This window comes from Aureobasidium namibiae (assembly GCF_000721765.1).
Source record: "Aureobasidium namibiae CBS 147.97 unplaced genomic scaffold scaffold_3, whole genome shotgun sequence".
Classification (NCBI taxonomy): Eukaryota; Fungi; Ascomycota; class Dothideomycetes; order Dothideales; family Saccotheciaceae; genus Aureobasidium; species Aureobasidium namibiae.
This window is the reverse complement of record NW_013581206.1, coordinates 833522-860683: the sequence shown is the minus strand read 5'-3', so window position 1 is coordinate 860683 and position 27162 is coordinate 833522. Positions and strand designations below refer to the sequence as shown.

At 51.1% G+C, this 27162-nt stretch overlaps 13 protein-coding genes across 13 annotated transcripts; 8 read left to right on the top strand and 5 right to left on the bottom strand.

Annotated features, from left to right (window-relative positions):
* Positions 1–16: 16 nt before the first annotated feature.
* M436DRAFT_79345 (FAD/NAD(P)-binding domain-containing protein) lies at positions 17–1881 on the top strand (the record flags this gene model as incomplete). Its single annotated transcript, XM_013575042.1, has 2 exons — positions 17–1462; positions 1528–1881. 2 exons carry the CDS (start codon positions 17–19, stop codon positions 1879–1881), a joined length of 1800 nt encoding a protein of 599 aa, XP_013430496.1.
* Positions 1882–2849: 968 nt separating this feature from the next.
* On the top strand, positions 2850–4128 carry M436DRAFT_70472 (uncharacterized protein; the record flags this gene model as incomplete). Its single annotated transcript, XM_013574946.1, has 3 exons — positions 2850–2943; positions 2997–3168; positions 3225–4128. The coding sequence occupies 3 exons, from the start codon at positions 2850–2852 to the stop codon at positions 4126–4128; spliced, it is 1170 nt and encodes a 389-aa protein (XP_013430400.1).
* Positions 4129–5992: 1864 nt separating this feature from the next.
* Positions 5993–7370, bottom strand: M436DRAFT_40108 (RNA-binding domain-containing protein; the record flags this gene model as incomplete). Its single annotated transcript, XM_013574676.1, has 3 exons — positions 5993–6950; positions 7006–7110; positions 7168–7370. 3 exons carry the CDS (start codon positions 7368–7370, stop codon positions 5993–5995), a joined length of 1266 nt encoding a protein of 421 aa, XP_013430130.1.
* Positions 7371–7732: 362 nt separating this feature from the next.
* On the bottom strand, positions 7733–8110 carry M436DRAFT_79342 (uncharacterized protein; the record flags this gene model as incomplete). Its single annotated transcript, XM_013575041.1, has 1 exon — positions 7733–8110. One exon carries the CDS (start codon positions 8108–8110, stop codon positions 7733–7735), a length of 378 nt encoding a protein of 125 aa, XP_013430495.1.
* Positions 8111–8737: 627 nt separating this feature from the next.
* Positions 8738–9506, bottom strand: M436DRAFT_70470 (scytalone dehydratase; the record flags this gene model as incomplete). Its single annotated transcript, XM_013574945.1, has 4 exons — positions 8738–8757; positions 8818–9247; positions 9304–9359; positions 9482–9506. The coding sequence occupies 4 exons, from the start codon at positions 9504–9506 to the stop codon at positions 8738–8740; spliced, it is 531 nt and encodes a 176-aa protein (XP_013430399.1).
* Positions 9507–10306: 800 nt separating this feature from the next.
* On the top strand, positions 10307–12114 carry M436DRAFT_40102 (uncharacterized protein; the record flags this gene model as incomplete). Its single annotated transcript, XM_013574675.1, has 2 exons — positions 10307–11654; positions 11834–12114. 2 exons carry the CDS (start codon positions 10307–10309, stop codon positions 12112–12114), a joined length of 1629 nt encoding a protein of 542 aa, XP_013430129.1.
* A 1040-nt stretch (positions 12115–13154) lies between these two features.
* M436DRAFT_61359 (uncharacterized protein) lies at positions 13155–14029 on the top strand (the record flags this gene model as incomplete). Its single annotated transcript, XM_013574854.1, has 2 exons — positions 13155–13346; positions 13400–14029. The coding sequence occupies 2 exons, from the start codon at positions 13155–13157 to the stop codon at positions 14027–14029; spliced, it is 822 nt and encodes a 273-aa protein (XP_013430308.1).
* Positions 14030–14783: 754 nt separating this feature from the next.
* M436DRAFT_17163 (glycoside hydrolase) lies at positions 14784–15614 on the bottom strand (the record flags this gene model as incomplete). Its single annotated transcript, XM_013574488.1, has 1 exon — positions 14784–15614. A coding segment is annotated over one exon (831 nt), but the record flags the coding sequence as incomplete, so codon positions are not given.
* Positions 15615–17717: 2103 nt separating this feature from the next.
* On the top strand, positions 17718–18589 carry M436DRAFT_61357 (uncharacterized protein; the record flags this gene model as incomplete). Its single annotated transcript, XM_013574853.1, has 2 exons — positions 17718–18112; positions 18175–18589. 2 exons carry the CDS (start codon positions 17718–17720, stop codon positions 18587–18589), a joined length of 810 nt encoding a protein of 269 aa, XP_013430307.1.
* Positions 18590–19594: 1005 nt separating this feature from the next.
* Positions 19595–21661, top strand: M436DRAFT_40471 (SPRY-domain-containing protein; the record flags this gene model as incomplete). Its single annotated transcript, XM_013574726.1, has 6 exons — positions 19595–20049; positions 20103–20323; positions 20374–20505; positions 20545–20793; positions 20849–21478; positions 21531–21661. 6 exons carry the CDS (start codon positions 19595–19597, stop codon positions 21659–21661), a joined length of 1818 nt encoding a protein of 605 aa, XP_013430180.1.
* A 1012-nt stretch (positions 21662–22673) lies between these two features.
* Positions 22674–24098, top strand: M436DRAFT_61355 (uncharacterized protein; the record flags this gene model as incomplete). Its single annotated transcript, XM_013574852.1, has 1 exon — positions 22674–24098. One exon carries the CDS (start codon positions 22674–22676, stop codon positions 24096–24098), a length of 1425 nt encoding a protein of 474 aa, XP_013430306.1.
* Positions 24099–24396: 298 nt separating this feature from the next.
* M436DRAFT_39803 (WD40 repeat-like protein) lies at positions 24397–25713 on the bottom strand (the record flags this gene model as incomplete). The annotated part of the gene is made up of 5 exons (XM_013574616.1): positions 24397–24543; positions 24602–24722; positions 24778–25188; positions 25241–25343; positions 25425–25713. The coding sequence occupies 5 exons, from the start codon at positions 25711–25713 to the stop codon at positions 24397–24399; spliced, it is 1071 nt and encodes a 356-aa protein (XP_013430070.1).
* A 729-nt stretch (positions 25714–26442) lies between these two features.
* On the top strand, positions 26443–26766 carry M436DRAFT_79334 (uncharacterized protein; the record flags this gene model as incomplete). Its single annotated transcript, XM_013575040.1, has 1 exon — positions 26443–26766. One exon carries the CDS (start codon positions 26443–26445, stop codon positions 26764–26766), a length of 324 nt encoding a protein of 107 aa, XP_013430494.1.
* Positions 26767–27162: the final 396 nt, after the last annotated feature.

Here is a 27162-nt window from a genome sequence, read left to right as displayed (position 1 = left end):
CACCTGTATCTGAACGATGGCAGCAGTACAGACTCGTGCTTTCCCAACGCCAGTGATCACCAGCAGCCAGCTCAAGGGAGCCTTACCCAGAGCTGTGATCAACGAAGATGTCGACTGCAATGCAGTAGCCACCTCATGTATCGCTCGTCTACAGAATTTGCAGCAAAGCGACCTGACTGAAGATGCAATGTGGAGAGACTCTCTCAGCATTACTGGGCATCAGCGGACTTTCAACAATGCATCCACTATACTCGCTGTTTGGAACGAACTCAGACCCAATTGTAAGCCTTACAATTTCAGACTGGTACCACACACGGCACAAATATTCAGATTGGGACCTCACCCTGCATGGATAACTGTCGTCTTTTCGTTCGAGACCAATGGAGCACAGCCTGCTAATTGCTCGGGCTCGGTCAACATTGTCCCCGACGAAAATGGCGACTACAAGATCTGGGTCCTCTGCACATTCATCGAGGCTCTCAAAGACCATGGCGGTTATGGAAACCCAGATAGTCTCCCAGACCCGAAGTTTGCACCCGCTGCGAACCTCGAGGATGATGGTGAGATCGACTGCATTGTTGTCGGAGGCGGTATGGCCGGTCTTTGTGTTGCAGGCAGGCTGCATGCATTACGCATCCCCTATCTCGTCGTCGAACGTAACGATTCTGTTGGTGACAATTGGACCAAACGATACGACTCCATACATATACATCTCTCGAATAGCTACAGTGAGATGCCATTCCAACGTGTTTACGCCGACAAGCCATATAATCTCAGCAGTAAAGATCTGGCCGAAGGCATGCAGAAATACGTGGACATGCACAACATCCAAGTCTGGTTGTCGAGCTCAATGAACCAAGCACGCTGGGACGAAGGAACTAAGAGCTGGCACGTAATTGTCAGCAAACAGGGACAGCCCAAACATATCAAAGTAAAGCACCTCGTCATGGCCATTGGCGGAGGTCTGGACGTTCCGAAGTATCCTGAGTATCCCAATCGTGACCAGTATCAGGGCACCATGCTACACTCAGTCGACTGGAGAAATGCAGACGCCTTCACTGGTAAAAGAGGCATCATCATCGGCTCCGCCAACAGCGCCTTCGACATTGCCAAGAACATGGTTGACAGCAACTTGTCAAAAATAACCATTGTTCAACGCAGCACTACTCACGTCATGTCATCCACGGTCCTCTACCCCATTCAGGATGCCCTCTACAACCCTGAAACCGATATAGGACTATCGGACAGAATGTCTCTGACAGGTCCATATGCGATGGGTCGATTGATGATCATGGCAGGCGCAGCAGCTCTCCAAGCCCAAGAACCACATCGTTATGATTATCTTCGTGAAGCCGGTTTTAGTTTCCACCAAAATCCTGACCTCTTTTCAAACCCTGTTGAGAAGTTTGGTGGACATCTCCTCGACCATGGTTCTGTTTCTTCGGTCTTTGAGTCTGGCAAGGTATATACTCGATCCTTTCCCTTTACCCAACACTTGCAAGAGCTAACAGACTTCAATCACAACAGACAAAGATCAAATCAGGCATTCTCCCCACTTCCTACACAAAGACCGGTCTTCGTTTCGAAGACGGCACAGAAGTCGACGCTGACGTGATCGTCTTTGCCACGGGCTTCAGAGGCAATCTTCGCGAAAGCGTATCCTCCATCATCGGCCCTGACACCGCATCTCACCTCGACGACTTCTTCGGTCTGGATGCAGAGGGTGAAATCAGAGGATTAGCCAAACCCATCGGTCACCCAGGTATATGGTACTTTGGGGGTGGGACTGCACATGCAAGATTCGTATCTAGGACCTTGGCGATGCAGATTGCTGCTGATCTGAGGGGAAAGGCATTCGTGCCTTACACCGCTACACTTTGAGTATCAAGTAGCACAGGGGCTAAGGGCTTTGTGATTGAATGCAATACTATACTCTCTGATCCGTCCCAGCTACGAAAGCAAAGCAACACAAAAGCACGATATGAACCCGAGGGTCGATGGTGCGGACCAGAGCAGAAACCGGGATAGACGCTAGTGGCCGCGAATGGGACCAGAGGGATAACTCCAAACGTGCTGAGACGTTCAGTTGTGCGACCGCCTTGTGGTACAAGGAAGAAGAAGAGGATAAAGAAGCCAAGGCGATGTTTCATACGAGAGGTTTGCAGGTGAATTGGATAGTTTGAGGTGGAGTGAACTCAGTGCAAGAGACGAGCAGTGTTCTTTCGTGACAACATAAACATGTCGAAGAGGGGACTGTTCTTTGTCTTGAAGTTCACTCTCTAGCAAGCTGCTTTCATGGTAAATCGTCAACACTGAAGGTATGTGCACGACACTGCCACCAAAATCAGATACTAATGATCATTGCAGAAGCCCGTCTCCATTAGCAGTGACGCAAGACCATTGAAAACCGATCGCAACACCACTTGGTCTATCACCTAACCATGACTTCCAACAATCTCGTGCTCTCAACTCGGAGTGAAGATGGCTGTCACGATGGGGAAAGAGCTCAAGTGGCGTGAGATGTGGCTGATGGATATTCGGCTCCTACTTAGATAATCCCAGCTTCCTCTCACGATGGTCCAGAGCAACTTTCTCACTATAGTAGGGCACCATGGTTTTGAGATGAGAGATATACTGAAACGAGATTCGAGAATCTACCGGTAATCAATGGCTGGAAAGAGTTGTGCATTTTCACAGCATCGCACCTTCCTTGAGAAAGGCTGTCCTTTTTTGCCGACCCAAGTATTTTCTTCTTCTCAACCCATCTCATCCATCCTCCTTCTCAACCACCACGTGTAGATCCCACGTGTCGCCAAACATCCATAGCGTATTACTTTGATTATCTCATCATGCGCTTCGAGAATTGGGACATCCTGCTCTTTCCGCGGTCGTCTGGCACTCCTCTTCAAGAGTTCCGAACCGAGTGCTATGGCATTGTCAATCGTATGTCTGCCTACGCCTGCGCTCATGGCGCCAAAGCTGACCGGTGTGCCTAGCGATCGGTCTGTGTCCAACACTCAACACTTACCTCCCCTCGCTGCCCTGTGGAACGCCTTTCAAGATCTCCCTTCACTCTTGGACCAAGCCAATTCTGTCCTCGCCCAAGTTTGTGAGGGGCCACCAAGTCGTTCTGGGAATGCACGTCGCCATCGACGGAAAGACAGTCGCGTAAGCTATCAATCAATCCAAAGCCATACATAAAGCTAATAATGTAATTGCTGCAGAGTTCAGAGGATCAACCCAGATGGCAACTTCCCACACCAAGTCCTCAACACGCCAACCAGCCAATTGCTCTTTCCTCCTTTTCGTCGAGCCATGCGCAATCAACTCCAACTTCACATTGCCGACAATGTTGGCCGCATCACTGTCGGTCTGTCCGAGGGATACTTCTACGTGGCTAATGGTACCGGCAAACCTCACTTCTGTCCCGTAAAGGACATTGTCAACTTCAAATGGATCCATGCTCCTCAGGACCTTCTTCGCAAGGCAGGTATTGCCTGGCCTAATGCTACGCTCTTCAACAAGCCACAGGACGCCTCCACATACAATCATCTGCCTCATATGTCCTATCCCGTCGAAAAGCCTGGCAGTGAATTCGTCTGTCCTACTATGGGTACCTCTGGCATGGTTGAACCGTTCACATACACGTCTGTCGACACTCAGGCGGCCGACCAGATGGTCACAGACACGAGTCATATCGATCTCAGCGATCTGACTACAGACTACTTTTCAGACTACACCTTCGGAGCTTCTCTATCAGATTCCATTCATGCGCCTCCTCATCTGCAGACAGCAAAAATGTCCAGCGATCAAGTCAAAGAGATTGCCAATGCTATCGTTCCCGGATTGATCGAACGTGGCGTGAGCATGCTCGACGGCTCTTCAGACACGAGAAACATATCCGACATCAGCATGCACACAGCGTGCGATCAGTATCCTGCCTGCGTTATGGACGCTTGCGATGGCAAGAATGTGCTGCACATGCCTCTGAAACCAGTCTCGGGTCCCGCACACGTCCCCAGAGGTCGCAAGCGGATCGGGTCCGTCCACGAGCACTACCCTGCGAAGAACACCCGTATCAGTATCATTCCCGACGAACAGATGCTACGCTTGAGCATGGATAGTTGAGATGAGGCAGCGAGTGCGAATCACAGAGTCCGCGGGATGCGAAGTTTTATTGCTTGTACCTAATGAGATAACGATTCAAATGATGCTTTTTGCTCTCTCATCCATCCCTGTATGATACGTACTCTGACAATGCAAGATACCAGAACGCACGATACTTTCCGGATGCGAGTGCTGTCCACAGAGATACTGTTGTGTACCGCATCTCAGTGGCCTCGCTTTTATGCCGGGAGCCACTGTGCGTTTGTATAGCTCTAAAAGCCAGCATCCGCTCACCATGTCGACAGCCATGAAAATGCAAGCTATAAAAATGCACGATGCTTTTCTTTGGATGGGAGCATTGTCCACGGAGATACCGTCACTTCTCAAATCTCTTTGGCCACACTTTTGTCCAGGGAAAGCCATTGTGCGGTTTCATAGCTCCCAGAAAACAGTATTGGCTCGTTAGGAAGAACAAGCTATCAACATTGCTAAGCTATAGGAACGTGCAAATACTTTGTAAATGAGAATGTGGGTTATGGAAGAAAAAAAACGTCATCTCCTGTATCTCTTTGGCTAGAGTTTTGTTCGGGAAAACTATTGTGCGGTTTGGTAGCTTGTAACCTAGTATGACTTGCTAGAGGAAATGACTCCATTTTGGAAAAAGTATCGTTCCAAGTTACATGGGAAGGGTATTGGATAGTCGTCTTTTGATATCGTTGCGTCTGAACAGTGGTTTTTGCTGTTTATATCTACAGCTGGGAGCAAAAGAGTTCCATGGATTGATTGTCTGGAGTGTGACCCTGCTTGCCCATCGAGCAGACTGGATGTCCATCACTTTGTCAAGCTCGCAGCTTGTTGGTATCCAGTCACCGCTGCTGTCGTCTGAGCAATGGCTCTTTTCGGGGTCAAGCAGCAGTGGTGCAGGGCTTCCGTGTCCCAAAGGCTTCTTGAAACCGATTGACTCAAACAAGACCAATGTTGACACAAACACAAACCAAAGCAAACGAACGGCTTTGAACGTTGATGAGTGTGACAAGAGAGAATTGAAAACCAAACATTGCATTCTGAGAGAACGCAAGAGGGCCATCGATGCAGGTTTTCATATTGCTTTAGGAACATGGAGCTGACAAGTGTGTTGCAGCAAGATCGCCATGCAGCACATAACGTCACGCTCTCCAAGAGATATCTGATTGATACTAGTACATTGTGTGGATTGAGATGAGATAAGCGAGCTATTGGTACGTGACTATGTGCTTGAGCTATCTGTCCTACAGAAGACCAGTCAATCCAAATTGCCTACACAAATGTAAAGCGGTACTACCGGACATGATACTCCAAGGACTGTGTATACCTCAGATGCTCATCAAAGGCACATCAAACGCTCTGACAAGTCCCAAGATCAAGCCCCAAAGAGGCTGACGACATTGTAAAACGATCGTGCTCAAAACGTTCAAAGATTCAAAACTCATACCATTTTCGCCCTCCTTTTGGGTAGTAAGAAAATTGGAAAACGCAGGGGTAATAGTAAACGAGCAAATAACTACATTGGCGTTTGCCATCGAGGCAAGCATAGACATTCCTGTGCTTGCTCGATGGACAAAACAAAAGAATAAAAGAGATAAGAAAAAGAGAAAGAGACTGAACACGGCCATTGTCGAGTTCAGAGCGTGCAACTTTTTGTAAAGAGCCCCATCCATCCCATCGCCGCATGACTGTGTTGAATTCGTGTGATTGCTGAAATGACTGACGCCGAGAGGGGGAAAAAGAACAAGGAGGTCGTGAGGGGGGCATGCAATAAGCAGGATAGATTCGTCGAAGTAAAGCCAGTCACATGAACCTGTCCAACTCCCGCTAAAAAACCACTCAAGGCTCAAGGAAAAACTGCTTACTGTTGATGGTTAGAGGCATCGGGCGACCAGAACTGCTGTTGCTGCTGCTGCTGCTGTTGTTGCTGTCCACCAACCTTCATGGGAGCGAAGCCACCGTAAGGGTGTTGGGGAGGCATGCCCATGGATGGGTAGACTGGTGGTGGGGGAGCAGGGCGGTAGGGAGTACCGGCGGGGCCAGAGTTGTTCTGGCTGCGACCCCAGCTGAGGCGGACACGCGAGTTGCCGATGGGGTAGCCCTGCATCTGGTTGATGGCCATCTCAGCAGCGTGACGCTGAACGAACTGGACGAAACCGCAGCCCTTGCCGGGAGGGATCTTGACGTATGTGATCTCTCCGAAGCCCTGGAAGAAGGAGCGAAGCTCGTCTTCGGTGACGTAGCCGCTGAGACCGCCAACAAAGACAGTGGTGTTGTTGGGGTCGGTGAACTGGTTCATTGGCTGGGGAGCACCGTAGAAGCCAAGAGGAGGGGCACCCATGCCGTACATGCCAACGGGGCCGCCGGGCATACCGCCCATGCCTCCGGGACCGGCGTGCTGGTTCTTGTTCTTAGGAGTGGCAGTGCTAATGCGCATGGGTCTGTTACCGCAGTAGACGCCCTGCATCTCGGTAAGGGCACGCTGTTGGTCTGCCTCGTCGGAGAAGCGGACGAAACCGTAGCCGCGAGAAAGGCCGCTGATCGGGTCTGACATTATCTTGGCCGACTTGCAGCTGGGGAAGCGGTTCTGGAAGATGCTGACGAGAACGTACTCGTTGACCTCGGGGCCGAGATCACCAACGAAGATGGAGTACTCGGGACCACGGTCGTCGCGGCTACGGTCAGCGAGACCGCCACCAGAGGCCCAGTTGAGCTTGAAGGGGCGGTTCGAGTTGGGGATGAGGGTGCCGTTGAGCTGGAGAGCCTTGGTGGCTGCGTCGGGGGATTCAAAGTCGACGAAGCAGTATCCAGCATTACTTCTAGGCCAGTGCGGTTAGCCATCCATTCTTTTCGAGCTATATTCAGGCTACTCACCCGGAGAATTTGTCGCGGATCATCTTGACGTTGACTTGGTAGCCCATGCCGAACCAGACACTTCTAACGAAGTTCTCGTCAATCCAAGGCTCGAGTTCACCCATCCTGTATCTTGTCTTAGCTGATGCGCGCACATTTGTTCATCCTCGTGGTTCAACATACCACAGAGTGGTCTTGGGCTCGCCGCCCGATTGGGAACCAGGCCCAGGTGCGGATCCAGGGGCGCCGGAAGGAGTAGGAGGGAATTGGCCCTGCTGGGACTCAATTGGCTGACCCATAGGGGGCTGCTGGGGCTGAGCGGCGGGAGCGCCGGATTCCTCGGGTTGCTGACCCTGGAAAGAGTCGCCGAATTGTTGGAAGCTCATTTTCGATGATGGATGTAGTGGCAAAGTCGAGATAGATTAGAAACACCGAGATCTGAAGAGCAAGAGTCAGTGACGGGACTCGAGACAGTTGTAGGAGCGGATTGTCGCGTACTCACAAATCGTGCGGTGTTATGGGTAAGAGATGCTTGTCGCGATGGAGTATCGACGCAAGTTATGAAGAAGCTTAATAAAGCAGGAGATGTATGGCGTGGGAAAGACAGGTGAGAAATCGAAGACGTTCGTGAGTGTTCGATGCAGTTCCTGCTTGTAGATGGTGAAAGCTCAGACGAGTCGTATTTGCGCCGAAGGAATGTCCGTTGACGATAATTCACTCGCGAATCTGTCACTGGGGTCAGCGTGAATTAGGCGAAGGGGTGCGACAGCAGGCTGAAGCAAGGTGTAGTGCAGTGACGGTGGCGGCATTGGGAAGTGGATGTGACGGGAGCGTGGTGAAAAGCCAGCTCGGCAGCCTCGGCGGGGTCGAGGATTCGCGGCAGCAACGCGAAAGCTCTCAGAGTCAAAGTGCTCACGAGCTCAGTAGCGACAATGCTGATCAGAGTGTGACTCGGGGACCCGAACAAGGCGGCTGAGATGGGCTGGGTGATGGAGGACGGAACTGGACAGATGCAGCTCCTCATGGCGACGCCAAACGAGATGGCGAAACCGAGGTGGTCATAGAGATCGGCTACCAGGGTGTCGGGAGGAAAGTGACTGCGAACGAGTAAAGTGGAAAGCGACATACCGACAGCACGGGTGCAAATAAGAGCAGGAGCGGGAAGCAAAGGACGAGACGAAAAAGGAACCGCGGGAATAGCACAAGGAAAAGATGCTGTTTGCTTGCGCGCGAAAGGGAGTCGGAGAGGAAGGAGCTTTGATCGAGCAACGTCGAGACACAGAGCGACTGCCAAGTTGACCGTTGTTCGTCGTCACGTGTGCAACCAGTGCAAGCTGGATCGCTCCTGCCCTGACGTGTTCAAGCTAAAGATCGCTCCTGCCTGACCCATTCCCCACGGTGATCTTCGAGTTGCGTCAAAGATAGGGGCGGCACCGGCATTCGGGTTCATCAATCTCGAATCTTTCCATCATTCCAGTCTTTATATTGCTGCCAAGGTTTAGCCACGATTGCGCATTCAGGAGGAGAGACGGTTGCAGTTCATCGGGACGGTCTCTCGAGCACAGGGCATCTCGCACGCTAACGCCGACACGTCGATAACTAGTGATAGGTATCTCAGCTCAGGAGCTTCAAGCATGGGCAATTAAAACTTGATGTTCATTCATTCATTCGCTAAATTGACAGTCGACCCTGGCCCAGCCGGGCTCCATGCATAAGGTGTAACCACTTAAAGGGGATATCTACTAACGCCAATCTATGCCTTCTCGGGGATGCCTGTTGCGAGCAATGTCAGCGATCATGTCCTGAAGATACCCAAGCTAAGTCTCGACTTACCAGCAGCCTGCTTGGCCTCGCCGAAAGAATCTCTGCCACTGGCAAAGACCTTGTCGAAGTCGTACTCGAACCAACGGATATCGGGGCTGAGTCCGGCAAACTTCCACTCGCCGTCGACCTTCTTGTACCAGTGCTTGTTGGTGCTGTGGGCGTGGCCCTTGACAGCGACGGTGGATCTTGACTCATCGGTGTACTTCTGGTGAGGTACACGGAGCTGGTGCCAGCCAATGATCTCGGTGTCCGACACCTTCTCCCATCTGGTACCGCCAATGAAGTGCTGGGTCTTGAGAAGAGGGTCGCCGAGGACATTGGGGTCGGAAGCCATCTTGACGAACTCTTCGGCAGGCATGGCCTCCCAGATCTTGTCAAGGAACGAACGGTAATCGATGATGAGCTCGGGTGCGATGACAGTCTCGAGTCTCTTCCAGTCCTGTAGTCGATTGTCAGCCCCTGTGATGCTCGAAAAAAAGTCTCGGGTGTGCTTACCTTGGTGTCGTAGCTGTCTGCCCAATTGAAGCAGGCGGCCATGCAGCCAAGCATTTCTGCAAGTTATCAGCATTTCTGATCTGGTCAAAAGGACACTTGCTCGGAACACTAGGCTTGAAGATGGTGTTCTTCAATAGCGGACGTCTGCAAGGGCTTGCGATGGTTGGGATTCACATACCCTCGTGTGATGGGTAGTTGGTCATTGTGATAGTAGTGAAAGTGTTATGGGTAGGACTCCAACGATCACAGCGAGCAGCTCTACATCTATATACCTGCTTCAGTCGAGACGTTCTGATCTCGGGAGTCTCAAACATTGAATATGTTGTTGCCCCACCATGTCCGAACGGAGTTGTCTGGGGGGCCGAAGGGCTGTACCTGATGCGAGCAATCCTCAGGTACCAGCCGACTTACTGATGTTGTTCAGACCAGAGCTCCAACCTCTGTAACTCTTGGTGCTACAAGTCTAGATGCCAGATATGCCACCTCCAGTCTACATGATCCCAATGTTCTCCAAGAACCATCTGAGCCTTGTGAGATGGGCAGAAGATGTAGCACGATAAATTGCCAAGATGATCAAGGTGCAGGGCTCAAGCCAGCCGGACGGCATTTTTAGCATCCCCCGCTTCACGCTTCGGACATTTCTTTTTCGAATGGCACGCGTCATGAGCTGGCAAACGCGAAGGCCGAGCAGCGAGACGTGAAATGTCGCAGAATGTGTTGGACACACATGGTTCGGAGAATTCACGTCTGACCCGAGTTTGAGCTAGCCATTGTGTATTTCTGTAGAAGGAGCAACTCAGCAGGGTGGATGGTCGCATGTAAGCTCGAGGGCCGAGAAAGAGAAACGCACAAGATCATGATGAGGGCAACGGTAGGTATCTTCCCAATCGGGCAATCTGTTATTTGTCGGCGTCAGCAACCAAACAGCAAATTCAGACAAGTCAATCCAAGCAATGCACAGCGTCCAGACCAAACACACACCTAGTAACCATCATCGTGCACAATGGATCATGACACGCTTAATACGGCGTCAACCTATCTAAACAATCTCCTCCTTGCCCGCGGTCTGCTTCGAGACAGCAAGCCTCTCGACTTCGCCAAACCAACTCGAGATACACGAGCCCAGATCATCAACCTTGTCCACGACCTCCTTCTACGACGCGATCGCGACCAAGAGAACCGTGAGCAGATTGCATTGACCCTTCGAACCCTCCGAACCGATCAGACCCGCAAGGATGGCGACCTTGAACGCCTACAGACCCGTCTCGACACCCAGGAGCGCGTCTTGCTCCAGGCCCAGACCGAAGCCAGAAACGCTAAGATCGAAATGCGCAAAATCGAGTCGACCACGAAAGCACTAAACGACCAACTTGGACGACTAAAAGCATCCGTCTCGCAGATCAAAACACAATGTGCCAACGACGTACGAAAGCGCGATATGCACATCGAACGCCTCAAATCGCACCTCCAAGGTCAACAGAGGGGCAACAAAGGTGGTCTCGTCGCTCCTTCCATCTCTATCGGTGGAAGAGGCCCACACTCGTTCAACGCCTCAGTCAGAGACATTTCGGATCCAGAGTACAATCTCAAGCAAGAGACGACCGACTTCCTCACACAACTCAGCTCTGGGCTCAGCGACGAGAACGATGCTCTGATCGACATGATTCGCGGCACACTGGTCACACTGAGAGAACTACTTGGCGTGCCCGAACAGAGCTTGGACGACACAGTTGACGGCATTGAGAACGAAGACGGTACAATAGGCTTTGCCCACGGATCGCTCGCTGAAGAGCTCGAGTCCATGCTAGAAACGCTCAAGACCGTCCTGACAAATCCGAACTTTGTTTCGATGGACGAAGTGGAAGCAAGAGATGACGAGATAGCACGATTGAGAGAAGGCTGGGATCAAATGGAGGCAAGGTGGAGAGACCTGCTCTTCATGATGAACGGCTGGTGCACGAGACTGGAGAAGAACGGCGATACCATCAACCTCGATGAACTTAAGAAGGGCCTCGGTCTGGGTGTTGGCCTTGAAGCCCCGCCGACTGCCCAGAAACTCCGTGCCAGCCAGCATACTCACTCTGATAGTGACCAAGACAGTGGCGTCCATACATTGAGTCCGACTCCGTCAGAAACGCGCACAGCTCCACCGAGCACTGCAAAGTCGCAAAGGAGCATAGACCCACCAGAGTTTTTCAACCTCAAGCCTCGGGGTCACCAGCGCACACTCAATAAGATGAGCCACAACGTCCAATCACCACGGAAGGTTGCATTTGCTTTGAGTACCTCAGAGAATACCGATCCCGCCGAATCAACCCCAGCCAAGCTCGATACGCCCACCTCTACCAAAGGTTCTGCGACCAGATCCTCGCTTCCCACACGCCGCCAGCTAGACCTTAGTTCGTCTGCTGGCTCACATGACAGACTCGTAAGTACATCACCTAGTTGCATTCGTACTTCAATTTAACGATAACCTAGCCTTCTCGATCACGCGGCTCTTCACCGCTACGAAAACCCGTGGACGCTGCAGATGAGCAGTTGCCGCAAGGGGAAGACGAAGGAATCCAGGACGAAGAGGATCCCCGTATGTCTGTCGAGGACAAATTGCGCCTTGCACAGGCCGAGGCCGAGGCTGCAGGCCGCTCTTCTTACAGAAGCACAAAAGAGGAATCGCAGCTCGACATTGAACTCAAAGAGGAGATGGTCAAGCTGCAAAGTCCTGCGAGGAAGACCAAGATTCAAGGCAGGCCGAAGCGCAGGAAGAGCACCCTTAGTCCGGAAGAATTGGAGGATCTTCTGGGATTGGAGTGAAGAACGAAGAGACGACCCATCGATATCCTTAGTTGAAAGCTTACGGACCGTTTATGACCCATCATCACACCCATCACCCTTAGTTTGCTGGTGACGACAGGTCGCTGATGGTGCACATGCCTCCTTCCCAGCCTCTTCGTGCAGAGGTCAAGCATCCAGAGCTTTTCTGGGTGCCGGACGGCAAATTATCATTTGTCGAGAGTCAGCGAACGACAAGCATTGAGCCAAAGAGACCATGGCGGTGTCATGCAATCCGATTGTGCGTGTTCCCTGCCCGCAGTGTGCATATCATATGTCGTGAAGGCTGATTGGAGCGTCGCGCGAATCCTTGGATCCAATCAGCCTCACCACACAACCGCCCTTGGATTCTGCCTTCCATTCACCTCCATTCACCATCTCTTTGCAAGCGCTTGCGATCCAGTTACCTTTCCCACAGATGTGCAGTCACACATGCGGCTTTTCAATAGTGCCAGAAACAGACGACGATTATGCGAGCTCCCGCCCCGCCCTTTCATGATGGGTTGTTTCCTTGTTCGGTGTGATGAGTGCAACGAGCCATGTTTTTTTTTCGCGATGCGGCATGGCGTATTGCTTGCCTATCCGTGTGCCTTGTGTGCCTTGGTGTCTGGCATAAGTATACTTGTGTTCGCTCTTTTCGACTTCTTTTCCTTCTTTTCTTTCAGCGAGACTTGTCAAGCCCGGAGCTGACTATTAGTTTGTCCTTTTTTTTATTTTACTCCCCTTTTATTTCTTTATTCTCCACTGATTGAGCCTGGTGCTCTTAATTCACAAAAACTCATACTATCGATTAAACTTGCCCATAACACCACTGTCCCCTACTAATCACTTTTTTTTGGCAACTTACGCTTTATTATATTCACCCGTTTTTTCTTGTCGCTGGTCGACTAGAAAGATCAATCAAACTAATACTCAGCTCTTCTTGCTCAAAATCTGTTAATTTTCAATCCGGTGTTTCTCATATCACCAACCCATTTCATTCGAACAGAAGAAAGAAACAGTAGCCAGAATCCACGACGACAATGGCAGCCGTACAATTGAACTTTACACTCAGGACGTCGTCTAATTGCAAGACGGTGCATCTCATCGGATCATGGGATAGCTACAAGAGTCAGCTTCCACTATCCAAGGACTCGGCAAAACAGGGTGGTTGGAAAGGCACTTTTAGATTCCAAGGGTCGACTTTGAAGCCTGGGTCGAGATATTGGTACTATGTATGTTGGACTCTGCTTACCCTGCTCACACCCATGCTGATACACAATCACAGTACATCATCGACGGCTACCACGTCTCCCACGACCCAGCCCGCGAATCCACCACCGAACCAACCACAGGCCGCAAACTCAACATTCTCGATATACCGCAAGCGAAGTCCTCTGCACCCTCAGCTCCAGCACCGTCCTCACGCTCCAGTCACGGGCACAGCAAACACTCCCGCCGCACCAGCGAACACATTCCCAAAGGTCGCTCGTTGTCCCCCTCAAAGATCGAATGTCCACGTCCAAACCGCCCTCATGAGACCCGCACGATAACTCGCGAACAATACAATGCATCCTCTGTTGACCGCCTCACCACTCGTCTGAAAACGACTCGTATCGAATCTGACTCGGACAGCGACAGCGATTCCGACGTTCCATCCTTGACTTCCTCTCGCAGTTCTCGCAGCAGTGGATCCTCCTCGCCGTCGTCTGCGACTTCATCGTCAAGGTCGTCGTCAACCAGTTGTTGCACTTGCAATCGCTTTGGCATTACGCGGTCGGGTGCGAGAGTCAAGCTTGATTGTGGAGGCAAGGTTTGTGGTGATGAGGGCAGTGAGTGTTCGTCTGAAAGCGAGGAGGACGAGAAAGCCTATCGAGCTAGGACGACAAGACGACAAGGAATGATTGTGCGACGTTGAGACCGCTCACTTCACCCTTTTGAGACTGTTTTGCAAAAATGTGTTTTATTGCCTGAGACGGCCAACTCACGTTCATTTTACCACGGCGGTCATTCGCCGCCAAATACCGACATCCACATTTTCTGGTTTTCTGACTTTTATTCCTTCATTTTCTGGATGGATGTGGTAAGCAGAGTAACCAGCAAGGACTTTCGTGTTACTCTAGGCTGGCCCTTTTGTGATACAATAGCCTTCTGGTACCTCTGCTGGCCCCCTTTGGTGTCGCCCTGTTCCGGATGCGACATTTGACTTACTGATGCATCGCGACTCACAGTCGCGGCCAGCACCGAGGTGGAAGAAGAAAGGAGAGGAGGAGAGATGTTTTAGAGGAAAGACATAGGAAGAAGGAGTAAAGGTGCAAAGGAGAAGCTCCCAGACCAATGTATGGACGCAAGCAAAGACTCAAAGGCTTTGCTTTGACCTGTCCTGTAGTGCTGCTCTGCAGTCACGACAACGATGTTTATAGCTTTTGCCAAAATAGACAAACCGAAAAAGCCAATATATCATCTTGTATCATTACGCGCCCACTGCCTCGCATCCACTGGAAGAAGAGTTCATGATTGCAAAGAAACATATCTCGTACTCGTAAAATCATAATACTCGGACAAAATAGCCATCAACTCATCATCGTCAAACCCACCTTCCCGCTCCATCAGCATCTCACCTACTCCAGACTCCCCTTGGCATAAACCAAATAATCATTCCCATACTCGTCCACATTCCCCAACCCTTCAACTCCATCCCACAACATCACTCCTCCCAAGTTCTTCGTATACAGCTGTCTCGCAAGACTAATCTGATGTCTCAAGCCAGCACCATCCACATACCCACTCCCCGCTGCCTCTGAAGCTCCCACGCCGATATATAGCTTTGTATTGTTATTGGCAGCAAACAACTCATCGCTCCACCCAGCAAACGAATCAGCAAAGCCAGCAGAGGAAAGCTCGCAAGAAGGGTTGTTGTAAAATTGCACAAAGACGAAGTCGCAGAGTGCCATTGCTGACACAGGGATGGAGGCGTCAGGGCGAGGACACTGGGGTGCGGCGGAGAGGTAGTATTTCTTTTTCTTGTCGGAGGCGAAGAGTGTGCGTAGGGTTTGTGCGAAAGTGGTGTAGGAGGTGGGATCTTTGGATTCGTTGTCGAGGTCGAAGCCATCGACTACGATAGATCCAAAGGGACGTAATGAGGCGTCCAGACCGTCTCCTGCGCCGAACAGGTCCCATAGATTCTGAGCTAGTTGGATAGCTTCAGTGTCCGAGGCGAAGGTCACATTGCTGTAATAGCCACCTAGAGATACCAACACAGGTTTGCCCAGTTGTTGGCAACTTACAATCTCAGGTGCGAGGTCTGTGCAATCCTGCAACCCGGGAGCGTGAAGTTGTTGAGCTGTTGTGCTGCCTTTGCATCCAGGACCGAAACTGGCACTTGGCATACCTCCGTTCGCGAAGAAGGAGGTCACGAAGGCGAGAACTACGACGTCGACGTTGGAGTTTTGGCAGAGTTGCAAGAGGTCGCCGGTCTTTGTGTCGGGTGTCTGACCGTAGTAGACAGCAACATTGTTCTGACGACTGGTCTTGAAAACATAGTTGGTGCTTGTTGGTGATGGAATAGAGCTGTAGGGTGCTATGGCTTGTGAGCTTGCCCTTGTTGGTGATGGAATAGAGCTGTAGGGTGCTATGGCTTGTGAGCTTGCCGTGGTCACGGTGGCAATGGTACTCGAGTTGTCGGTGTCTGGAGGTATGTAAATTGAGGGGACAGGCATCACAGGTATGGAAGACGTGGATGGTGTTTGTTCAGCTGGCAGATCGGATACTGTGGTGTTTGAGTACGGTACGGGTTGAGCGAAAGTAGTGACCGGCAGCGGCACATATGTTGTTCTGGTCAGACTTCGAGTGACTCGAGGTCTCGAGATTGAAGAGGTGGCGGTCAAGCTTCGAGAGGCTTGGTCAGGCGAGGAAGAGCAGGGAACGAGTGGTCCTGCTCCACCACGACGGCATGCAGTTGCTGTAGTCTGAGAAGAGGAAGTCTCAACGGTCGCAGAGCTGGAGATCTCGATGCTCGTACTAGAAGGAACAAGCATGCCAGTCGTCGTCGCATTGGCGATCTCCAGTGTGTTTGATGGCGATGCCGTTCCGGATGCAGTTGCAAATACAGCAAGCAGACTCGCTAACAATGCCTCTTGTGCATGCAAGCGATCGTCAATCGCTTGGAGGAACTCAAAAACATCTTGGGGCAGATCAGACAAGCCTTCTTGAATAGAAGTGACAGTCTCCAGCAATTCAGCAGCTTCCGTCTCTGGTGTTGAGCTAGGCTCGCTCTGCAACGAGACGGTCGTGGCATCGCGCTGAATGATACCATTCTTATGACGGCGATGTATGTGTAAGGACTGTACAGTGCAGACGAGGTATATGAGTGAAACGAACACGCGGGAAATGCTTAACGAGAACATGATAGCGAATGACTTGGATTTGTCTGTCGACCTACCTCATGGTGGCCGTGGCGAAAGGTATATATTCATCACGCTGAGACAATAGCCTAGAGGCAGGAGGCTGTCGAAGAATGGGTTTTGCTTAGCTGGGACCAAGGGGAACAGACATGGTCACGCAGAAATGCAGTATACCATACGAGTCAGGACGTGAAGAAAAGAGATGGTCGACATTCCTGGGCAGCGTCGCGTGGAATCGCGTAAAGTGGGTTGGAGAGGTGGATCATGCCATGGCGAAAAGTGGACAGCTGACAGAAGGAATTTGCGTTGCTGACGGGATAATTAACGGGGAGGCTGTTGGAGGTGTGCATTCCCAATATCGCCCGTAGCGACCCGAGCAGTATAGCTACCTGGCTTGGCGCCTGCAGAGAGCGATGTGTGACAAGTCGCATCCGCATCCGGCGAGACTTGTTTGGGACAAGCAAATAGTCTGATCGTGTTCGGAAGCCTGTATGACGAGAATCGAGGTGGATTGAGGACAGACGCCCCTTTGATGCTCGGAAGCGCGGATGTCAAATTGGAGGAAGCTATCAAAGGGTGGGCGATTCGCGTAGGCGTACGGAGAAAGTTCGCTTGCGTCAGAAGTTAGAACAAAGACGCGCGGGTGCAGCGCGATGGAACCAAGGAGCCCAAGTGTACAAGTGGCCATGTAGAGCAAAGGATTGCACTCTGACAGAAACTGTGATAGATATGGACACGCTTTGTGATGGAATCTAGAATATCGAAACTCTGGGATAGCAGCTGAGGAAGGAGTTACGGATTGGGCAGTCGGGCAGCGGGCTGTGATTGGCTGGAGAGGTGGTCCAGAAGGGTACGGCTGTCGTTTCCTCACAATAGTGAGCGCGACCTTCACTCTTGGACCAAGAAAATGGCGAAGGCCAACGCCTCACACACGGCCGGCAAAATGCTCGCTCAGCGCACAACAGAGTCAAAGTGCCTGCCACTCTATATCCCTTTCCCACGCATCCATACAAATCCATCACACAACCATCACCACCCTTCCATTTCTTGATATACCGCCGCCGATAAACCAGAAGCTCCCACATTCCCTAAAGCCCTGCCACTGGTCCACCACACAAATCCAACGAGACAAAGCCACCCACACGACCGACCACGGGCGCAATCCAAGTCGTCGTCCATAGTCCATCACCCCCATCGACCACAATGGCAACCACACCGTCGCAAAAATCATCAGCTAAATCGTCTGTCAAGCCCAACAAGACCGTCATCCTTCGATTAGCTCCCCATCTTCTCAAGAAGTTCAGCCCGCTATCCGAAGACGCCTCTGAGCCATCACCCACCGCTTCTCCTGCACCAGCTTCAACTCCCCTCATCAACGCTCCAGCACCTGACCCGTCCGAGACGAATGGCACTCCTGCTCCTGGTGCCGATGCTGCTGCCACAGACAACAACTCGCTAGCTCCTCCTCCGGCAGTCAACGGCAAGAAGAAGGGTGTTCCTGGTCCCAAGCCTGGAACAAAGAGAACTGCTGCTCAGGCCGAGGCAGGTCCGAATGCAAAGCCTAGAGGAAAGCCTGGCCCCAAGAAGAAGCCTCGTCTGTACGTAACCTGCACACTCACACACCTCGTCATTCCCTTTTTATACTGACACTTATGTGCAGGGCTGACGGAACCATTGACAGAACTGCCGAGGGCACAAAGAAGGGTCCATTCGGCGGCGTAGCTCCCATTGCTACACACAAGCTAGGACCAAAGGCCAACACAGGTGCTATCAACGCCGGCCTCCGCGCACTGGACAGATCAGGCAAGCCATGCCGTAGATGGGAGCGCAAGGGCATTCAACTCAAGAGCATATCTGGTGTTGCATGGACGGTAGGATCATGGGCGGCACCGCTCAAGGACAACTCGTCTTTCAGCGGCGACGTCAAGAGCGAGAACTCGTCCGACAGTCAAGCAGACAACGCCAGGCTGGCGAGCAGTGCACTTCCGAGCGATAGAAGCATCAGCGGTGGAGCAGCCAAGGCAGAAACTGCTTTGGAGAGCTCGCCTGCGCCAGCAATGCCTGTCGAAGCATGAACAAGCTGCATGAACAAACCTGTAAGTCTAGACAAACTCGCAGCGTTGCTACACGGTCACTGACGCAGTGCAGTTTCTTCTTCTTACAAAACAAGAGTTTTAATACCCCAGTACAGTGATGTGTACCCCAAGCATCTTGATAGCAGGTCACTAGCATTTGAGCAATGCATCTCGTTTGTTATTCTGGGAAAAACTTCGGTATGGCGCAATGATGGTCAGAGGATAGCGTGATGGTTTGGCCGCGTGTAGGCCGATTGGAGTTCTCGGGGGACAGATTGGCGATGGGGCTACGGAGACTTTGGTCAAGGACAGGAGCTTTGATGATACGGTAGCTATGGATACCCTTTTGATACACAGAGCAATGTTATTGTACTCGATGCAAGTAATCGATTGACGATTGGCGGCATGTGATTGTGATCAGGAGCTCTGACTACTCGTCTTGGCAACAGAAGGAGCGTCATCGGCAGCGCGGTTGCATGGACAAGCTGCTTCGTGTATCCAGCAACAAGGACGATTATTATCAATCTTCTCATCTTCCCATTTGCCGACTTCGCGGGAACGCACGGGGAAAAGAGCTGTATCAGGCTTTGTAGATATCTCTGTGACCTGTTGTGTATCCAGCAGCGAAAACCCAGCGGCCGACAGGATGCCAGCTGGAGCGTCATGATTGCTGGCTCCATCTTTCTACCTTGATCACCTCGACAGCTGCCACCTCGACAAGACGCCCTCCCGGCGTGTCTCGACCTCGACAACCCCCATAGTCCCTCCCACACCATTATGACTGATCCTTACTCGCACCCACAATCTTATCGTCGCCTGAACCAATCTCTTAGCTCGTCGTCGTACGCTTCGGTCGCTGCTGGCGCGACCTCCCAATCCTCACCCGCCCGCTTCGGCGCCCTCTCGCACCTCCTGCACCCCGAAGACGATCCTCCGACACGTTCCAACATGACCTCGACCAAATCCCCAGACTCGTGGTCCGCCAGACCTTATCTCTCTACCAAGATGCCCGACCAAGACTCCCCGCCATCGCCCCCACTGTTTATCCGCCCTTCATATCTTCGCAATTCGCGTCATGTCGAGAGACTCGAAACACAACACACCGTCGAACTTGCCGAATTCGATCAACTGCGACGACATCCTCAGTCCGCTTCCTCCTCCCAGGACCTCTCTGCAAACATCGGCAGTGCTACCATACACAGATCAAGAAAGGACCTCATTCAGGACTATATCGCTCGTAATCCGCTTCGGACCAACGCCCCGAAGAAGCTGCCCACCTGTTGGAGTGACATAGACAAATGGCCTGGGCTCGAGCTGTTAGCAGGCGCTACCGAGGTCAAATTCACTGGTTCTACAAAGACCAGCGACGAGGCTGCTGCCATACGCAGTGACCACCCCATGCCGAAAGAGGTTGGCATATACTATTTCGAAGTCACCGTCCTATCCCGAGGGAAAGAAGGGTACGTTCTCTCTACCGCTTCGGCACACAGCATACTGACTGCCTATCTTGCAGGCTGATCGGTATCGGCTTTTCTGGCCCAAAGGCCAGCCTCAATCGCTTACCAGGATGGGAGCCTGAATCATGGGCCTACCACGGTGACGACGGCTTCAGTTTCTCTTGCACTGCCAGCGGAAAACCATACGGTCCCAAGTTTGCCGCCTGGGATGTTGTAGGCTGTGGTGTCAACTTCGAGACAGGGAGTGCCTTCTTCACAAAGAATGGTGTTTTTCTAGGTGCGTAGTCTGGCCGTGGCTCCTGGACTTCTGCTGACATAGTACTCCAGGCGAAGCGTTTCATAACGTGCGAGGTGACAAGCTGTACCCGTCAGTGGGCATGAAGAAGAACAACGAACATCTTCGAGTAAATTTTGGCAGTGCTCCGTTCGTTTTCGATATCGACTCTATGATGGAGGCAAGTATCCTGCCTCATCTCGGTCACGACTTTGCTAACCAAGTCCAGAAACAAAGGAATAGGGTAAAGGCAGACATCAACAAGACTTCGGCGGACACATTGGAGAGTGCTCGTGACGAAACAATGTTGGTACAGGAGCTTGTCGCGCAATATCTCGCTCATGATGGCTACGTTGAAACCGCTCGGGCCTTCAATAGGGAAGTCAGGGACGAGCGGAAGCCTCTACACATGGACTCCGACGGCGTAGAGTTATTCGACCCTTCTCAGGATCTCCACGCCACCAAGCGACAGAGTACGTCTGACTTGTCTCCCTTGTTTTGAGTCCCGTTATGCTGACAAGTTCCGAGGCATACGTTCGGCCATCCTCGAAGGAGAAATCGACAAGGCATTAAACTTCATAAACACCTACTACCCACATGTTCTGGAACGGGAAGAGAACAGGGATGTCTACTTCAAGCTTCGCTGTCGCAAGTTTATCGAGATGATTTGTCGGGTAAACGACCTCTCGACCCAGGATCCGCCACCACTTGCACCAAAAGCAGCTGGCAAGCTACCTCATCCTTCTAACGGTACGACGTTTGACCATCAGATGGAGCTCGATGATCAATTACACCGGGAATCGCGTGCGCCAATCATCCCACCAATGCCTGTCCCGTCACCGTTTAATCCTGGGCTACGCTTTGGTGATGGCGCAAACGGTGCTGATGGAAAACATGACACAATGGACACCGCGCCTGATGGTGTGCAACTGGTGTCGTCGGCTACGGATAGTGAACAGTTGCTTGTGGACGCACTCGAGTTTGGTCAAGAATTGAAGGCCGAGTTCAGCGACGACCCCCGTCCTGCTGTCAGAAAGGCGCTAGACGACACCTTTGCACTGATTGCCTACCAAGATGCCCGAGAGTCTATCGTAGGTGGGCTCATGGAAGGCAAAGGCCGAGTGGAGATTGCTGAAGAGGTCAACAGCGCGATACTGGGTAAGTCTCGCTTTCTTCTCTTTGTTGTCACGATTTTGCTGATCAAGTTTAGTGTCACTCGGCAAACCATCTTCCGCTGCCCTCGAAAAGGTTGTTGCTCAAGCAGAAGTTCTGGTAGACATGCTGAGTTCGGACGGTGGAGCTGGCACATTTGTCAACGTAAGAAGGGATTGCCTACAATAAGGCGAAATTGGAAGCGGAAGGTACACGCATGCATTCGGTCTCATGGCGCAAACGACGCCACGCATTGGCTGGAGTTCATGAGGGGAGGGAGTTTTCTTTTCTGTTGTTGGAGGTTTCTTACTGCACGCCCTTGGTCCTTCTTCTGTACATCTCAGGACATAACACACAGCTCCAATGCAACCACTTCACCGCTATTTCGGGATGTTTTGTATTGCTATCTTCCGGATTGTTCCGGTGCTTGAGAAAATCTCACCTTCAATTCATATGTTTGGCGAATTCTGGAGGTATGCGGCGTTTGAGCGAGTAACAGCTTACAGGCATAGTTCGAACGCCAGATACGACAACAAAGCTGGTATGAGGTCAACGCAGACCAGTGAATCTTTGCCGTCCTTTCAACTGCTGCTATCATGAAACTCAAAACAGGAATGTATTAGGGTTGTTGCCGCAGATCTGACAGAGATTCAATAGACACTGCACACTGACATGCTTAACAGTCTCCACACGGACTCGAGAGCAACAAAGCATCTATAACAATGCACAACGACTTGAAAGAACGAAGCAGTATCCATTGAAGGCCCCACAACAGCTACTCACTCTCGGGCTCTCTTTGGATTCATGTCATAATGTCTATACTACTATGTATTACCACGGCTACATGAATGACGGGGATACGACGATGGAGATATAAACTCCCGCAAATAACGAAGAGCCGAATGAAAGAGGTTCTTCCACGCCAATGGCTACAAGCGCTAATTAACTCAATATCGTGGCAAAGGCGTGGTATGCGACTCACGAAAGAAATTTTCTTCGAGTCATTGCTGTGACTCGTAGTTGCTGAGAATGGTATATAAGGATGTCAAATCTCTGCTTCAATACAGTTTTCTTCTCACCAAATTCGGCTGGAAAGGTTCTGAGTATTGAACAATCGACTTTGATACCTAGTTCTCACCTTTCGACACCCTTGACCAACACCAATACTAATACCAACCACAGCACAATAACTTCATCCACGATGAAGACTCAAGCAATCTTGCTGTCCGTCTGTGGCATCACCGCCTTGGCTGCAGCTGGTACCCCTGGCAGCGATGGCATGAAGCCCACAGGTGCCACTGTCACCATCTTCTCTCCTCAACCTTCTGACAACTCTTCCCTCCTTCTCGCAAAGAGACCAGCTCTCGAGAAGAAATCCGACGATGACGACGACTGTGTTCCCGGCTCCATCTCGCCACTCGAGCTCACTTGCGAGGACTTCAGCGAAGACGTCAAGTGTCACAGGGATTCCTTCTTGGACAACCCTTTCGGTGAACGCCAGTTCACCTACGTCGCTTGTATCCAAGATTGTCGTAAGCGCAGTGGCTTGAACCTTTACATCTACTACAAGGACAGGTATCTGGATATGTCGCAGGAGGAGTACGACGAGTGGGTCAGAAATGGGGCTGATTCCAAGACTGCTACTTCCGCTGCTGCTGCTTCTACGATCACGGAGGCTGCTGCTACTGTTACGGTGTGGACGAACTTGGCTACGACTAACCAACCTTCTCCTTCCATCAAGCCTGAGACTAAGACTACGAGCGAGGTTGCAGCTAACACTACAAAGTGGGATGACAAGGTCAAGTCTACTGGCTTCCAGACGAGCTTCAGGACCGTCTCTTCTTCGGCTCCTCATGCTTCTTCTTCTGTTCTTCTCAACTCTACCATCGTCGAAAGAGAAGTCCAAGGTGACAATCACGATAATCACCACTGCAACAACGATTCAGTGCAGAGACGGTGCCGCTACAAAGCCTCTTTCCACGTCTTCGACAAGGAAAAGCACTACAACCGCTGCATCCAGAAATGCGTCCGCAAGCACAATGGTGACAACTACGGTCAACCTGAAGAAGAAGGCGATGCTCTGCTCACCAAGAGATCGGAAGCTGTTGATGAGGCAATCACCGCTCAGAATGTCACAGAAGTCAACCTTGCAACCACGGAAGCCGGAGATGAAAGAGGTCCTTGCGACGTCGGCACTTGGGCCAACGCATGGTGCAATGCCAAATCTAGCTGGCACTGGCACCGTCAGAAGGCATACGAGAAGTGTATTGACCAGTGCCTCAGAGATCACAGAAGTGATGCCGTGATCACCAAGAGATCTGACAACGAGACCGCTGACAACAACACTACTCTCGACACTCCCAAACTCGCCAGCGCGTCCGTCTCTCTGAGCAAGAGAAATGACTTCCCCTACAACGGTCAACTCGGCGAAGCCAACGACAACGACAACCACCACTGCAACAACACGTGGGTTCAAATCAAATGTAGTGCCAAGACCATGTGGTTCTTCTGGGCTTATAGAAAGCACTTCTTCGGATGTATTGCCGAGTGTGTCGCTGAGCGCAACGGTGACAACTGGACAGAGGAAGACGCTGGGTGCGATGGTGAGGGACAGGTAACACTGTAGGTTGGTGATGCTTTTGAGCAGTGAGAAAGGGGGGATGGAAACAAAACCAGAAAAGTTGAGAAAAAAGGTGAAAAGCACAAAATGCAACCAAAATAGTGGAGGACGGAGAGACACAGGTTTGGGATAGAAGAGGACTGAGAGACACAGATTTGAACTTGAAGAGGACAGAGAGATGCAGATTGAGATTGAGGCCGAAGGCGCTATGAGAACAGGGTTCGTATAGTAATCAAGAGTTTTGCAATTCAGAATCACAAAAGCTATCGTGACCAATATCGTTTGTGATGTGTGTGTGACTTGCCTAGTATGGGTTAAATCTCTCCTTCTTCTTCTTGTCTTTGCGCTTCTTTTTCTTGTCAATGTCCATTGCGTCTGCCGAAGCAGATGAGGGTTGTGCTTCTTGTGCCCATAGACGGACTTGACCATCTTCTCCGCAAGTAATGACTCGCTGGTTCTGTAAATGCTGTCAGCTTTGATAAGAGCCAACATCCAGTGCTGTGACATACGTGGTTATCGATGAGGAAGTCGCGGACGATCTCATCTCCATGGGCTCCAGGGAAGTCCATCGTGCCAGCCATGTCGAAAGACCAGCTAGGATTCAGTGGTACCAGAGTAAGGCGAGAAGAACTGAATGGATATTTGTCAGTGATTCTTCCTCGGCGTCATACATCGCGGTACTTACGCTGTGTCTCCAGTAGCAATATAAGCAGAAGGCGAGTTTGGGAAAACGTCGATAACGTAGCTGCTCTTCAACTGTTCTCTGACATCACCAAATGCAGTGACTGGCAGAGTGGCATCTTCAGCATCAGTGGGCTTGCTCAATGTGTATACTGAGAGCTGCTCATCCGTGCTGACAGCATAGACTTCTTCGGCGTTCAGGAAGCCAGCACAGTGCACGGCTCCGTAATGGTTCAGCACCTGAACCAGGGCATCGTCCTCATCCGAGATTGTTGTATCGAAGATCGATACCAGGCCATCGGTAGATCCAGAAAGCAAGGTGTTTTGTTGTGTCGGGTGAAAAGCGACTTGAGTGACTGTGTCGGTGTGACTCTCGGTATATGCTTGCAATGGCTTGGAAGTGTTTCTTGTGTCCCTGGAAAGCTCTCAACAAAACAATCCTGTCACGTCAAGATATGGCAACCTACCACAAAAGCACACTGACGTCGCCCAGCCCTTCCTTGGTGCTCTCAGTGCCAGCAGCAATGAACGTGTCACGGCACGCCAACGCAGAGATACCAGCTCCGCGAGCTACAGACACCAATCATCAGAACAGGGCCCATCACAAGAATCTAGGCAGCGACGAGGATATGAGAAAAAGAAAGAACCTACGATCAGTCATCTGCACTCCAGCAGAGTTTGCCCTCTCGTCCCAACATCTGACTGTACCATCTCTACCCGCTGTCACCAATACTTTGCCATCGGAGGTGGCTTTTAGACATGTGATGCCCTGGTGTGCCTTGGCTACCGTATGCACAAGCGAGAGGTTGGTAGGGTCAAAATAGCGGAGTGAATCATCAGACGAGATGGCAGCACACAATGTTGTCGTGCGAGCCAAAGAGTAGATGTATGTATCGTTCGGCAACGAGAGCCCTGACGAGGCAAGTTGTTTTGCAGTCATGTTTTTGGAATGGTTGTAAGATAAATTTATAAATTCAATTTTTTTTGCTTTGGAGATGCTGGGGGTTATTGTCAAAAGTCTTGGGACTGGTAGAAGCGACAAGTTTGTTGTGTTCTTTCCATCAACAGAGACCTTCTGGAGTGACAGTTACGACTTCTCTTCAACATTCTGCAGCCTTCTGGATTTCTAGTTCGATAGCCTAAGCTGATTTTACAGCACGACAAACAAACGCAAGCGTGAAGGCAGCAGTGATGGCGTTACTATCCCACCTCTTTCCATCACCTAAATGAGGATAACAAACACTGCGATCACTACCGCCCACTGATAACACCGCGATGACTCCGGCATTAGCACAACCAGGCAGCAGGCACCATACAAACCACCCACGGTATCGTGGTTGTCAAGGAAATCGCCAGAATGCTCTGGGATGGTCTGTGCAACTCCCCCAGAATCTGGAGAAGACTCCAGAACTCCGAATGAGTCACTGCCTCGCGTGCTATCTCGCGACTCGAGCAAAGTGGTTTCACACGGTTCTTCGCGGCCTAAAATTCTTTAGGCTTCTATGCGAGTGGCGATCAGCGACTTCGGGGATGACTGTTTAACAACTAAGAAACATTATAAAGCTAAGGTAGCAATCATGAGTAGATCCAACACTCCTTTCAAAGTCCTTCTCTTCTAGTTTCCCTTTTTCCTTCTGCACGCATACCATACCTCAAACACTCTTCGAACATGGGCAAACTACACAACAGACGTCGAACCAGACTGAGGCCAAACAAGAAGGCTCGTCATCAATCTATCGACATTACATCGCCTTCAAGTTCGCCTGGGACTATCCAGGCCACAATCAACGACGACATGAGTTTCTGCTCTGAACGATCTAGCCTCCATCATGCCATCCAGGACAGTACTTCATATCATTTGAACGACCAATATGAGGTTCGCCATATGCAGTACTATGGTGATGGCGAAGGAGATGAGTCTGGAGACCTCTGTCCTCTGATGCTTCAAGTTGTCTTGGATCTGTTCGATGGTGTTGATTACGAAGACCCATGAATGATATGCAATCACGACCGTATTATTTCACGACTTGTACCCACTCTTTAGAACGATGGATGATACGCAGCGACCTCGCGTGGTAATCCACGGCATACAGCGAAGTCAGACCCCGAAAAAGTCAAGGTCTCGCTATAACTCTACAAAGAGGACATCGACACGTCTATCCGGTGACAGCTATATCTCTGCTCCGATTTTCGAAATCTGGGAGGCTTTACGTGGAAAACCTCGAAGATGACCAATGTTGTCGGATGAGGACGGCCAAGCCAGGGTGCTATCCTCGGCGTAAATTGACTTCCTCCAAATCCAACACCAATACCAATACCAAGGCATCTCAAGGAGTCCTCGATACAAACAGCAGACTTTTATCAACAGGAACAGCCTTGAAAAAGGCAG